Below are 13,818 nucleotides of genomic sequence, written 5' to 3' on the forward strand. Positions count from 1 at the left end.
TTCTCTAGCTTTCTAATCAGAGGTTCCTTATAAGGAGCAGCTGTTAGGCCTACACTGCTGCTGTCTTGTTGCTTGGTTATTCTTGGTTTCCGGTGTCTTGTGCCGCCTTGTGTGTGTGTTTATCTAAATGCAGAAGTAAAAAGCTTAATAATTGGCAAGATGTGGATATTTCAAACTGTGGGTGTCACATTTTGACTTTATTTCCTGTCAGGTTTCAAAGCAAAGATGTGGAGCCTTCAGAATCTCCTGTTAACCATCTGCAGTAAGTTGTTTAAATAAGTACATAAGTAAAAAGATGGCGATTAAAGGTAAATCTAGATTAAATGTGTAAATATTTTTTGCAGTGCAGAGCTGAATGCCACGCATTCTGTTCATTTTGGTATTTTAATTATATAGCAATAGCATTGCTAATATGAATGCCGAGATGACAAAATAAATAAATATTAAATTAATATATTTTATCCTGTCTTTTCTTTACAGTTGCTCTGATATGTGTGACCAGTGCAGTGGGGGTGATCCATGTGACTGGATATCTGGGGAGAGAGGTTAACGTTTCCTGCTCTTATGATGAGGGTTATGAATCATATGAAAAGTATCTGTGTAAGAACGACTGTGGTGACAGTGATGTTCTTATTACAACATCAAACTCCGTGAAAAACAAATACACAATCCATGATGACAAAACGGCACGAATCTTCACAACAACCATCTCTGATCTTCATTCCACGGATACTGGGAAATACTGGTGTGGAGTGACCAGAACTGGAAAAGATATCTACACTGAAGTCAAGCTTAAATTAGTACAAGGTAAATAAACACATGGACAAACTGAATTTAAAAAAGAAAGTTAAATCTACCGCTTTTACCTGCTATTTCTGCTATAGAATCAACATACTATTAAAGGAAAATGAAGACATACCAAAAATTAATTATTTGTTGAATTCAAGTGAAATTTGTGTATATAAACCATGTGTTACTGTAAAGGTTACAAGGTAACAACACATAAAAACATTACTTGCATTTACTGCTAAAAATATGACCTACTGATGCACCTCAGTTTTAGTCATTATAAATGTTTCAGTTGGTTAAGATTTTCTTAAGATCATTACAATCTTGTTGCAGCAAGCTAAATAAATAAAACATCACATCTGTATTCTATGGTTGTAGCGTGTCTTCAAATGCTGTTGATCCTTTTGACAGACAGCTGCTGTAACAGTGTGAAAGAAGTTGAAAGTTATGAAGGATATTCAGTGTCCTTCAGTTGTCCGTATGATTCCCAGTACCAGAACAACCTGAAGTACATCTGCAGAGGAACACGGCCCTCCACATGTCTGCAACAGGCACTAATCACCTCTTACAACAAACAAAATGGACGATTCAGACTTGATGATGACAATATGTTAACACAATTCACAACAAAGATTAGCAGTTTGACCCAAAGTGATTCGGGGCGTTACCTTTGTGGCATCCAAAGAAACTCTGACCTGCATCTTTTCTCTGCTTTTGAGCTGAAAGTTAAAGGTGAGCATTCATAGTAACATCTCATTATATCAACAGACAGAAAACACTGCTTTCTGTAAAATTAATAAAATTATCTTTTTGACAGACCACTGCTGTGATACTGTGACCAATATTGAAAGTTATGAGGGATACTCTGAGTCCATAAATTGTCCTTATGAGAATCAGTACCAGAGCAGCCTGAAGTACGTCTGCAGAGGAAACCGGCCCTCCACGTGTCTGCAGCGGGCACTGATCACCTCTAACAACAAACAAAGTGGACGATTCAGTCTTAATGATATAAAAATGTCAAGCATATTCACAGTGACAATTAGCAGCTTGACCCAAAGTGATTCAGGGCATTACCTTTGTGGTGTTCAAACAAACTCTGACCATGATGTTTTCTCTGCTGTTGAGCTAAGAGTCAAAGGTGAGAGGTCATAGTAATATCTCATTATACCAATCAAAAGAAAACAGCGTCTTCGAAAAGACTCTTTAAAAAAGTTGAATATTTTATAAGTCTTTAATAGTTTTTCTCTTTCAATCTGACAGAGTGGTGCTGTGTCACGTCAACTGAAATAACAGGTACTGTGGGACAGCCACTAACTCTGCAGTGCCCTTATCCTTCACAACATCGGGATAACAGGAAGTTCCTCTGTAAGGGAGACCACCGCAACAGCTGCAAAGACATGGTGATGAGTGAAAGCAGATTCGCACTACAAGGCGATATTTATTCCAGCTCTTTCTCAGTGACGATCACAAAGCTAGAAGAAGAAGATGCTGGAACATACTGGTGTGGGTCAGACTCACAGTGGAGAGTTGGAAACTATGTTAAGATTCAGCTGACAGTCGGTAAGATGAACACATTTAAATGAAGGAAAATGGACAGAGCTATGAGTTACTACTATTTAAGCATACACTACGGCTGGTGATTCAGTTATTTCTAGTGAGATAGAATTATGACAACTATGCCCTCATAGTGTTTCACACAAAGCACAGAATATATGCCAAACAGAACTAGAGGCCAGTTTTTGTTTAACCTTCTTTACTGCCTGGTTTGCTACATAAATGAATAAATAAATAAAATAATTAATTAATGATCTAATTGATCTCATTTCAGTTGTGTGAATAGTTTAAGATTCTTGGGGTATCAGTCAGGACCCTCTGCACTAGTCATTCTACTAAAATGTGATTCTTGTGTTAAAATAAAGTTTCTAAGGGAACTAAGAGGGTTTTTTTTCTCCAACAGTCTTTCTGCAGCATACCAGCACTGTACCTTCTACAGTAAAAACTCCTGGAAAAACTATACCTCCAACAGTAGAAACTCTTGTAAAAACTATAACTTCTACAATGAAAGCTCTTGGAAAAACTCAAAAACAAACTCCTAGTCAACCTATTAAAGGTACAGTATATACAATACTGGTTTTTCAGTACCCCTGGGATTTAATGTTTTGAGATCAAGTATGTTGTCACTCCGTAAGCGATGGTTAACTTTACTTTTTCATGGCTATGTGCAAAAACAGCTATGGGTGTGTGCACCAGTAGTCAACAGCTGTAACTATTAATACAAATTTAATCGAAACCCACAGTTCTGCTATGTGTCCTTAGATGCATAAAAAGGAAGTTTTTATTTTTAGTGCATTCTGTTTTGGTTTCTCTTTTTCAGATTCAGCACTTTATGTTCTTTTTGCCATTCCCCCTGTTCTGCTGCTATTGATAGGCATCCTTGTGGTTGTAGTTTACAAGTGGAAACACAAAGTAAAAGGTATATTTTATATTCATACACATGCACAAAGTCATCCACTCAAAAGTGCATGCAAAAAGAGCATAACCATGTTTTCTGCTGTGTGTTTTCACAAGATGAAACCACAGTGGACAGAAATACACCCAAGGCAGAAGGTTTAGAGGAAGTGATGGGTGCAATGGAAAATAATGTAAGAAAACTAAAGTACAAAGTGTGTTATATCTATAACATGTCTCACCATAAACATATGGGGTTATGCAAAAAACAATTCTTGTGTTTAATACAATACCGTGCAAAAGTCTCGAGTCATTTATAATTTATGTTTTGTTTAAAAAGGCCCAGACTTGTAATTTTTCTAAATTGGTATGTTGCTTCAACCACGATAGAATCACACTTGCTGCAGAGCTCTCTGTGTACTTTGAGAACAGTTTCCCATCAAAAGTCTCTATTTTCTGCCTTTTTGCTTGCTTATTACAAACCATTTTTAATTATTTAATTATTTTTCTCCAAAAATGACCTCTGACAAAGCCTTATTTCTGCTATTCAATGCTGAAGAAATTTAAACTTCCAAATTCTGCCAAACTACAAAACCTTCAGCTATGTCCCTAATAAAACCTCTGTAACTCTGATTTGCTGAGGTGAAGCAGAGCAATCTTCGCCCAGGTAATGTCCATATATTGATTTGTGGGTTCTTTCAGTTTTTAATCTACTGCAGCATATTTTTAGGGGGTTATATGCTATAAAAGACCAGGCCAGGAAAAACTTCTGTATATTTTTTTAGTTTTCTTTTGATACCAAGATTGTTTACAGAGTTTGTATTTGCAGAGAAATGGTCAATTCACCATTGGAATGTGATTTTTAAACAGGAACCTCAGAAACATCCCTGGGGCTTAACAGACTAACTCAAGAATAAAAAAATTCTAATTATGTGAATAGTCAACCAATATACTGGAAAAACCTTTAAAGTTAAAGACAAATTAAAATCAGTGAGTACTGACATATCATATGCCATAAAACTTTTCTAACCATTTCTCAATACCGTAAATCAAGAACAAGTGAAACCACTTTTAGTCAGTCATTTAAATTGATTTAAATCAGTGACTGCAACACTGGGTAGTGAATGAAAGAATGAGATCACAAGTAAATGTGGCGGAAAATTAAATCTTGCTGCCTTTTCCTTTAGAGGTATGTGCGGAGTTCAGTAATTCGAGTTGGGCTCGGAGCAATCCTGCTACACCTCAACAATGAAAAATGTCTGGCACCATGCAACTTATTTGCACTAATTTCAATTCAGTTTATTATAAAACAAAATCACAAAAGTAGTCACACCTCAAGGCACTTGAGTAAATGTAAGTTGAGATATATAAGCTTGCCTGTGTTGTTATACTCATTGGTGGAAACTTGCATTAAAAAGGCAACTTTAGTTTGAATGCAGGAAATATACTTTTTAAAATATTTGCTTCATAATAGATTCCAAAATACATAACTAACATTGTGTTAATTGGTGTCTGAATAGATTTATGGAAACCAAGAAGTTGTAATGTACTCGAAGAAGCAGACCTCCAAACAACAGAGTGCCTGTGCCCAATATGAAGATGAAGAACAAGACTATGAAAACTTCACAATATTTGAAGACATCTACTGTAATGAAAATTTCCATCAAGCCAATAGAAAATAAACAGTCTAAAGAGCTTGGAAAGAAACACGCCTGGACTTTAGAGAATTCCACCAATTGCTCTTAGAACTGAAGACGCTTCTCAGATGAGAGATAAAACATCTTCCAGATGCTTTTCTTTCCAGCTCCTTAGACTGCGATGACCTGGATGAACCTTCACAGACATAAAATAAACAGAGTGTTAATTTGAGGTCAAACCGTTGGTCTTACCTGTATAGAGATTAATCTACTTGACTGATCATTAACAGTTACACAACAAATCTTAACATACACTGATCCAGCCGTCTTATTTTCTCAGTGAAACTTTGTTGTGTTTTCTGTTTTATCATCACTTCTTACTCTTTTACTATTAGCTTTAACTTTTATTGCTTAGTGTTAACAGCAATCTGCAGTCTTTTCATGAAATTGAACTCAAATGCAAAGGACTAACACAAGTGCAAAGTAAATAAATAAGCAAAGCAAAATGAATTCCAATGTTGGACCATTTAGTAATAAGTTTTATAGCACAGTCATTTTTAAATCTTTTGTTTATTTTTGCCCTATTTTAACGTAAATTGCCACATTGTCAGACTCCTTCAGTTCCAGATATTTGGGCAGAAATCGAGCAGTGAAATGTTGAAAAGTTATGTTTACTAATTGCAATTTTGATGTAATTTTTCTTTCTGTTTGTTGCAACTGATAATTACCAGGTGCAGTGCTTTTATTAACTGAATTATTTTCATGATAATGCTGTATTTAGCTTAAATTTATAATAACATGATTATATTTGGATTATTATTTTACATTTATTATTACTTCATATCATTAGTTGACATAAATTCGCCCTTTGCCTTAGTAAACAAGAGCATAGCACTATATTCCTGAAATATGTAAAGTAAAAATAAAATACACCGAAAGAAAAGGAACAGAAACATCCACAAAACTCTTGACCTGATCAGTTACTCAAACTAATCCAACCTTTTCTGATTTGTAGAGAATTTGTTGCTGCTTGACTAACATCATGAACTTTATTTTTTTCCGCCTCCTCTGAAGAAAATTAAACATTTTTTTCAAAAGTTACACTTTCAGTGTCACTTGTTAATGTGTCACTGTGAGCACTCTGCTGGTGCTGTTTTATCACTTCAAATACCCTCTTCTCTTGGATATTAGCATATATTACTGGTGAGACTGCTTAAATCTATTTGTGAGTGAAGAAGTCATCTCTGAATTTGTGGAAATATTGACACAAGTTGTTGTAGCATTCAGTCCTTCACTCTGACAAGTTATCAGCCAACATTAACGAGTTTGCTCAGCATACTACATCCCAAAACTGCAAGGTTGCAGCTCACAGTCACACCTACCTGCTAATCACAGAGTAAAAAATGTTTAATTTTACTCACCAGACCTTGAGTACAGACGTCTTGTACTAGTTGTGCTACATAGCAAAATGTGCTGAAGAGGTCTGTTTTGGTATCCAAACAGCTGATGAATTGTCAAAAAAAAGTCAGAAAAAATATGTAGAAAAGTTACCAAAAGTTACTTCCTGTGTGGAGTTTGAATGCTGTTTCCAACCTTGTATGGGTTCTCTCTGGATTCTTCCCACAGTTCCAAGACACGCTACGGTTTCCCCTACCTTTTGGCCTATGACATCTAGGATACATTCCAGACCCTGAACTGGATAAGAAAATGGATGGATGGATTTTTTCCCCTAGTTATTTAAAGACTATGGCACTACATAGTGAGGAGCTAATGTGCTTTAAACTATGTCAACTGGCAAACTCTGATAAAACTATTGGAAATTTTTATGAAAAATAAATAAATAATAACAATAATGAACCTGATCCTGGCTAGATATAGTTCAGCTCACTTCAACACACAGCTTGAGCTCTTGAACCAGTCTCTAGGAGAGGGCCTGGATTCTGTTCAAATCTGGAGTTGCCCTTTGTGAGAGGCAGCAGGCAACAGCTGACAGTTCAGAATACCCAGACCTCTTGAATTTACTTTGTGTGGGGACTCTGTCATCTTACAAGGAGACTTTAACTCTCACATGAACAATTAAGAAAACCTGGAGGGGCATGAAAGAGACAGACTCCCTGATCTAAACCCGAGCAGTGTGCTGTTATTGGACTTCTGTGCAATAAATAAAAGTTAGCTGAAACCACATTTTTCCTATAACTAATTCCATGCTCAAACATAAGAGTGTCCACAAGTGCATGTGGAACGAATAAAACCTAGGCTGCAAGTCGACCTGAATTTACAAAACTTTGGAATACAAGGTATGTTTTTTGTTTTTTTACAGGGAGTTTTACAGATAAGAAGCTTGCCTTAAAAAAATAAATGCACTGAAAAGGAGACAAATGGAAGTGAGTAGAGGCAAGAGAGAATGCGTGAATGACAATGAGACAAGTGTAATGGTCACTTTTAAGATTGTTTTCTGAATATTAACAAACCAGGAAATTAATGAACTGAGAACACAGCACAACAATCTTCAAACACAAATGTTTCTCAGATATACAAAATTATTTTCATGCAACTGTAGCTGTTTCACTTTTTTTTAACAGTGATGTTTATGTAAAACGTTTGAATACTTCCTCTACCATAAGAGGATATTTGTCAGCTGTTTCAAAAATGACTACTAATTACTTTTAGGGAAAGCCCAAGTAAGAATGCTCTACCTCCTCTGTGTTAAAGGTCAAACTCCACCCCTCCTTTTAAACTCCTGTGGCAAGGAGGGACTCCTATTGTGTGCATAATATTGTGTGCAACGCAAAGATGTGGAGCCTTCAAAACCGGCTTTTCATCCTCTGCAGTAAGTCCTTTAAATGAGTAAATAAGATAAAGATTAACAACAGATGTAGTTTGAATGGTACGTTTTACTTTTTTAGTATTGAGAAGCTGTATGACACACCCGGTATTGTTCTTGGTAATGTCTTTATACAACAATAGCATTGCTATCACGACAGCTGACATGACAAAATTTAAACTATTTTGTTGTTTTCACATTATCTTTCTAGTTTCTCTGAGATGTGTGACCAGTGCAGTAGGGGTGCTCAGTGTCACTGGATATCTGAGAAGAGAGGTTAACATTTCCTGCTCTTATGATCCGGGTTATGAATCATATGAGAAGTACCTCTGTAAGAACAGTTGTGGCAGGGGTGATGTTCTTATTACAACAACAACAAACCCAGTGAAAAACAAATACATGATCCATGATGACAAAATAGCACGAATCTTCACAACGACCATCTCTGATCTTCGTTCCATGGATGCCGGGAAATACTGGTGTGCTGTGAAAAGACTTTTGAAAGATATCTACACTGAGGTTGAGCTGAAATTAGTAAAAGGTAAACAAAAACTTGGTCAAATTCTGTTGCACACTGAAAGCGAGTTACAGCGAGTTACAGGGATTCAGATAGTTTCTGTTTGTTCAGCATTATCTGTTTCTCTGCTGCTCCACTATATGAGCATCAAATGATGGCAGCACGGTGGCACGGTGGTTAGCACTGTTGCCGCACAGCAAGAAGGTCCTGAGTTCAATTCCACCATCAGGCCGGGGTCTTTCTGTGTGGAGTTTGCATGTTCTCCCCGTGTTTGCGTGGGTTCCCTCCGGGTACTCCGGCTTCCTCCCACCGTCCAAAGACATGCAGCTTGTCGGGATAGGTTAATTGGATAATCCAAATTGCCACTAGGTGTGAATGTGCGAGTGAATGTGAGTGCGAATGGTTGTCTGTCCCTGTGTGTTGGCCCTGCGACAGACTGGCGACCTGTCCAGGGTGTACCCTGCCTCTTGCCCTATGACAGCTGGGATAGGCTCCAGTGCCCCCCGCGACCCTGAAAAGGATAAGCGGAAGTGAATGGATGGATGGATGGATGATGGAAAACAGTCACAAGTTTAGAAATGTAAACTTCCTCAATGAGTTGAATATGAAATCCTAAAGTTTTATATACAGCTGTTTAATGGGTGTAACATGTCTTCTGATGATTTTACCCCTGTTGACAGACCGCTGCTGTAATACTGTGACCAAAATTCTGAATTATCAGGGATATTCAGAATCCATTAGTTGTCCGTATGAGCGTCAGTACCAGAACAGCCTGAAGTACATCTGCAGAGGAAACCGGCCCTCCACATGTCTTCAGCAGGCACTAATCACCTCTTACAACAAGGAAAATGGACGATTCAGACTTGATGATGATAAAATGTTAAAAGAATTTACAGTGAACATCACCAGTTTGAGCCAAGAGGATTCAGGGTATTACCTTTGTGGTGTCCAAAGAAACTTTGACTTGGATGTTTTCTCTGCAGTTCTGTTGGAAGTTGAAGGTGAGCAGTCAAAGCTACAGTGTATTTAATTACATCAGTTGAATATTTGATAATTCTGAAATAACCTTTTTCTTTCATTTATACAGAGTTCTGCTGTGTCAAATCAACTAAAATAAATGGTACTGTGGGGCATCCACTAACTTTGCAGTGTCCTTATTCTCCACAACACCAGGATAACAGGAAGTTCCTCTGTAAGGGAGACCAGCACAACAGCTGCATGGACATGACCAATCAAAGCAGGTTCACTGTCCATGATAATGTTTCTTCCAGCTCTTTCTTGGTGATGATTGCAGAGCTGGAAGCAGCTGATGCTGGGACATACTGGTGTGGGTCAGATTCACAATGGAAAGTTGGAAACTACACCAAGATGGAGCTGTCGGGTGAGTTGGACACTTTTACACGGGATAATGTAATGAATAGATTTGTATGCTATGTTCTTACTTGAGATCAGTTCAGTTGTCGAACTACAAACTTACCGCTGCTGGTAAATCACTCTGAAATAATAATTGTTGGAACAGGTATTCACTGCCACTTGTGAATTAAATTATTTGCATGTAAATTCAAAATCAGTGTTAAGAACTCAGCAACCACACATGCAAGAAGTCATCTGTTTGCAGATTCATGCAGTTGCAGGTAACTCTGCTTTTGAAGCTGAATTCTGGCTTCTCCAATCAGCTAGCTTTATATAGTTTGACGAGTGGAAGCCAAAGTATGAGGGATCCTAGTGTGAATGGTCACTTTCAAAGTAGTGACGCCACAGACTCTGTGATGTACTGATTAAGGTTACTGTTCTAAACCCTAGTTACACTATGGCAGCAACATAAGTGCTGTTTTAAACCATATTTGTTTACAATTACAGAAAATTCGTTTTGCTGAATTAACTATTAACACTTATATTGTTTGCTCTTTAGCAGTCAATTCCTATTCCATATGTTCAAAATTGTAAGTCATTTTTGCTAGTCGTTCATGTCTTTATACAATGAAAAGGCCATCAGTGCACTTTTTTGCCTTTTAATAGCCTTATTTCTTCATCATTTATAAACTCTCATAACATCTTGAGAACAAGCAACAGCTACATTACATTTTTTGGGCAGAAAAGCATCTTTAAACTCCATAAACACTCTGAATGTCACACTCGCGTAGAATTTATTTTTGAACAATTTTTTGTTTGAATATCTGATTGATGTAATGAGGAGTAAAACTGTGGAATTTTAAATATATATACACTGAAAAACATAAAATTGGGTGGTTGTCACATTTACAAAAGTCTACCTTGTAATTTGAACAAAATAATTTCATGTTTCTATGGTAAATGTAATTAAATCATGTAGGATCTGTTTGAAATTCAACAACTTAATTTGTTCTTGTTGAGATGACATGATAGGATCTAGTAAGAGTGGTTAGTTACCTGGAGTTATGAAAAGCAGAAAACTACACACACACCACATGTATGCTATCGCTATTTATTGTGGTTTAACCTGTCAAGGACAAAAACGTACAGAAAATTCTGCATCAAGCCTTGTAATTCATAGCTTTCCTACTTTTGTTAAGCCTCAATTGACAGCTTGTGGCGCGGTGGTTAGTGCTGTTGCCTCAAGCAAGAAGGTTCTGGGTTCAAATCCACAATCTTGCTAGTGTGCAGTTGGTTCCCTCTGGGTATTCTGGTTTCCTCCCACAGTTAAAAGTCATGCAGTTATTAGAGATAGATTAATTGGTGATTCTAAATAATCCATAAGCGTGAATGTGAGTGCAAATGATTGTTTGTCTCCATGTGATAGACTAGCAAGCTCTCCAGAGTGTACCCTGCCTCTTACCCTATCACTTCCGGGTTATGGCCCAGCCCCCCTGCAATCCAAATAAAGGAAGATGGAAGTTGTTGTACACCCATTAAATTTTTATGTTAACCAGACTCTAGACTTTGTTGAACATTATGTAATATGAAGACAACATGTAGTATTTAAGTGACCAAGTGACAATTAATGAATGGGGTAAAAGTTATTGAATAGTGTTGGAATAAATTGACAAAATTGTGAAGGATTAAAAAATTCCAAAAGCCCAACCTACTTCATCTAAAAATGTGTCAGTCATGTTTTATCAACACGATATGCACAGGTTTATTGAATATGAATAAGTTGTGTTGAAAACTGTGTCAACTTTGAGGGTCATATCACTGTGTACTGTACACTTCTCTTTGCTACAGTAAAACAATTGTGAAGGACTTTTTGGCAGCATGAAATCTAGAACAAAATCTTTGCTCTCAGCATCTAGGAGTATAGCAAGGAACCGAAGACGGTATTGCTGGTTGCGTTGCAACAGTAGTGCTGATCTAGACAGTGGTTGTGCCTTTTTCCTATATTTTAATTTTTAGTTAGATTCAGTTGACTGGAACAACAGTTTGGGATTCTTGTAGGATTCAAAATATCCCTTCAGTCGTGCCATGTTGGCATCAACATCATAGGCTGAAACATAGAACAGAGCAATCCCACAGATGTGTGAGTTGCCGTGGTCATTTTTTTAATGTCATTGTTGAAATAAAGTTGCTTTCTCCTACAGTTTTTCTGCAGCACACACTGGGAACTCTGGAAACAAATAACCCAGGTAAAGCTAAAGATACAGTATATGTGTCTGTTAGTTAGCTGCTAAATGCTATGACAACAGTAATAGCAAAATAAATACATTTCCACACTATAATTAGGGTTAACATGTGGTTTCGATTGCATGCTGGGCCTTTAATTCAAGCTAATGTAAAAAAAAAAAAAAAAAAAAATCTAATTCAAATTAAAAATCAAATAGGTATGGATGTGTGCATCAATGCAACAGTTAAGTTAAAATACACATAACTTTTAATAAAAAGATAATGAAACCATCATGTAAACTAAGCCCACAGTTCTGCTGTTATGCCTGTGAAAATTGAATGCTTTGGAAAATGCTTGCTTTAAAAATGCTTTTACAGTGTTCTGTTTTATTTTATTTTTTTCAGCACTCTATGTGGTTTACATTGTAACCCCTGTGCTCCTACTGATGTGTGTCCTGTTTATTCTTTATAAGTACAGATGTTCCACAGTTAAAGGTATCATTTACATTCATATACACAGAGACATCCTTACATTCAAATATGGAAAAGCATGCAAAAAAGTGTAACCAAATCTAATGCTCTGTTTTTAGGTGATGAAGCCACAAGCAGAAATACCCAAAATAAGCTATAGAGCTCAGAGGAAGCGATGGGGGCAGCAGAAAGTGGAGTAAGAGAAGTTTAAAGCCTTAAAAGAGTTTTGTTTCTTTAATACACTTAATTATAAATATAGGGCATAAAATAAATGACTGATTTTTTATTTTTAGTTGCGTTTAATATGTAAAGTTTATTTGTAATGTAGCACAACTGGAATTTCATGAAGTCTCCCATTTGGAGTCATTGCGCATACATTTTTATTTTTGATGCTGAGAAAATAGCAAAGTGATGTATGAATGTTGATGAAGTCCACACTATAGCATGGGTTCAGTCTCGTTCTGTGACAGTGGGCAAACAGCTGAAAGTCACAAAGGTCAATAAAATTGCAATTGGAAACTTGAATTAGGTATTCAAGAAAATAACTTATGTACAAGAGAAGTGCTCCCCTGGCCTTGTTTAAGTTCTATGTGGGTTTCTGACATTAATTGTTGATGAATGAGTATATCATAGTGCAGTCTTTTATTGTGACACATAGGGGAGGCTATCGGCCAGCAGCCTGCACTTACATTAGAGAACCATGGATACATAATTTATGTGCTGCTGTTTTGATAATTTGAGTCTTTGTGTGTTAGATTCTGTATTTAAAGAAGTATCAACTGTTTGTACTTTCTTCAGTTTTCTTTAAATATATTACAAGTCTGGAGAGACATACGTGTATACTACATCTTCCCTCAGTAGTGGAGATATACAACCAATGCAATGACATACAATGACAAAAATTCTACACTGGCTGTAGTGCTACAATAGAACATTCAAAAATGTTTCCATAAAATCCCAAGTGTCTGTAATACATGTCACTCATAGTTCTGTTTATTGTGTTGTTGTTGTTTTTTAATAGAACTCAAGAAGCTGAGATGACTGGTAGCCACTATGAGGATATCGGTGGAGATGAAGTATCTATCAAAACTTTACCAGAAAAAAAAAATCTACCGTGATACAAAATTTCAGCAGAAGACTGTTTTGTTTTTTGCTTGATTTTCATAACAAAATCTGCTGTTTTTATAAAATTGTAGAAAAACCAGAATATAAATTATCAATATGAGTGTAAAGAGAATTAATAAGCAAGAAAAAAAAAAGGTGCATGGAATTAATATTAAGTTTAACAGTAGAATTATTTTTTTTTTTAGCTTAGTATTATATTTTACTGATGCATTCAAACAAAAAAGAAAGAAAATAAAACACATGTCCACAAAACTGTTTAACTGGTCAGTTTTTCAAAGCACCTCCAGCCCGTTGCAGACGGACATCCTTCAGAGGAGCCAGGAAATTAAACTTCCTTCCTTAACTTTCAATGTCACTACTATTGTGTAGCCGTGAATACAGTTATGGTGGTGGAGTATTTAAATAAGTGTATTGGAAAAGAATCCTGTTAC

General features: G+C 36.5%; 2 protein-coding genes across 8 annotated transcripts; both read left to right on the top strand.

The window, feature by feature from the left end:
- Positions 1-222: 222 nt before the first annotated feature.
- On the top strand, positions 223-4,943 carry LOC118454152 (polymeric immunoglobulin receptor-like). Of its 7 annotated transcripts, XM_087841957.1 has the most exons (9): positions 226-262; positions 481-807; positions 1,201-1,521; positions 1,607-1,927; positions 2,050-2,349; positions 2,747-2,899; positions 3,164-3,262; positions 3,358-3,431; positions 4,758-4,943. In XM_087841957.1, exons 1-9 carry the CDS (start codon positions 226-228, stop codon positions 4,917-4,919), a joined length of 1,794 nt encoding a protein of 597 aa, XP_087698083.1. In that variant the 3' UTR covers positions 4,920-4,943. The 7 variants fall into 7 exon arrangements, with proteins under 7 accessions (XP_087698088.1, XP_087698089.1, XP_087698083.1 ...); XM_087841962.1 differs by lacking the exon at positions 1,607-1,927 and having other exon boundaries at positions 223-262; positions 2,747-2,884; positions 3,164-3,292; positions 3,370-3,431; XM_087841963.1 differs by lacking the exon at positions 1,201-1,521 and having other exon boundaries at positions 223-262; positions 2,747-2,803; positions 3,149-3,262.
- A 2,688-nt stretch (positions 4,944-7,631) lies between these two features.
- LOC102785298 (polymeric immunoglobulin receptor-like) lies at positions 7,632-13,639 on the top strand. The gene is made up of 8 exons (XM_087841964.1): positions 7,632-7,704; positions 7,910-8,239; positions 8,896-9,216; positions 9,303-9,596; positions 11,770-11,814; positions 12,197-12,286; positions 12,382-12,458; positions 13,284-13,639. Exons 1-7 carry the CDS (start codon positions 7,668-7,670, stop codon positions 12,420-12,422), a joined length of 1,158 nt encoding a protein of 385 aa, XP_087698090.1. The 5' UTR covers positions 7,632-7,667; the 3' UTR covers positions 12,423-12,458; positions 13,284-13,639.
- The last annotated feature ends 179 nt before the right edge of the window (positions 13,640-13,818 follow it).

Source organism: Neolamprologus brichardi, chromosome 6 (assembly GCF_056152115.1).
Source record: "Neolamprologus brichardi isolate AB-2024 chromosome 6, ASM5615211v1, whole genome shotgun sequence".
In the NCBI taxonomy this organism is placed as follows: Eukaryota; Metazoa; Chordata; class Actinopteri; order Cichliformes; family Cichlidae; genus Neolamprologus; species Neolamprologus brichardi.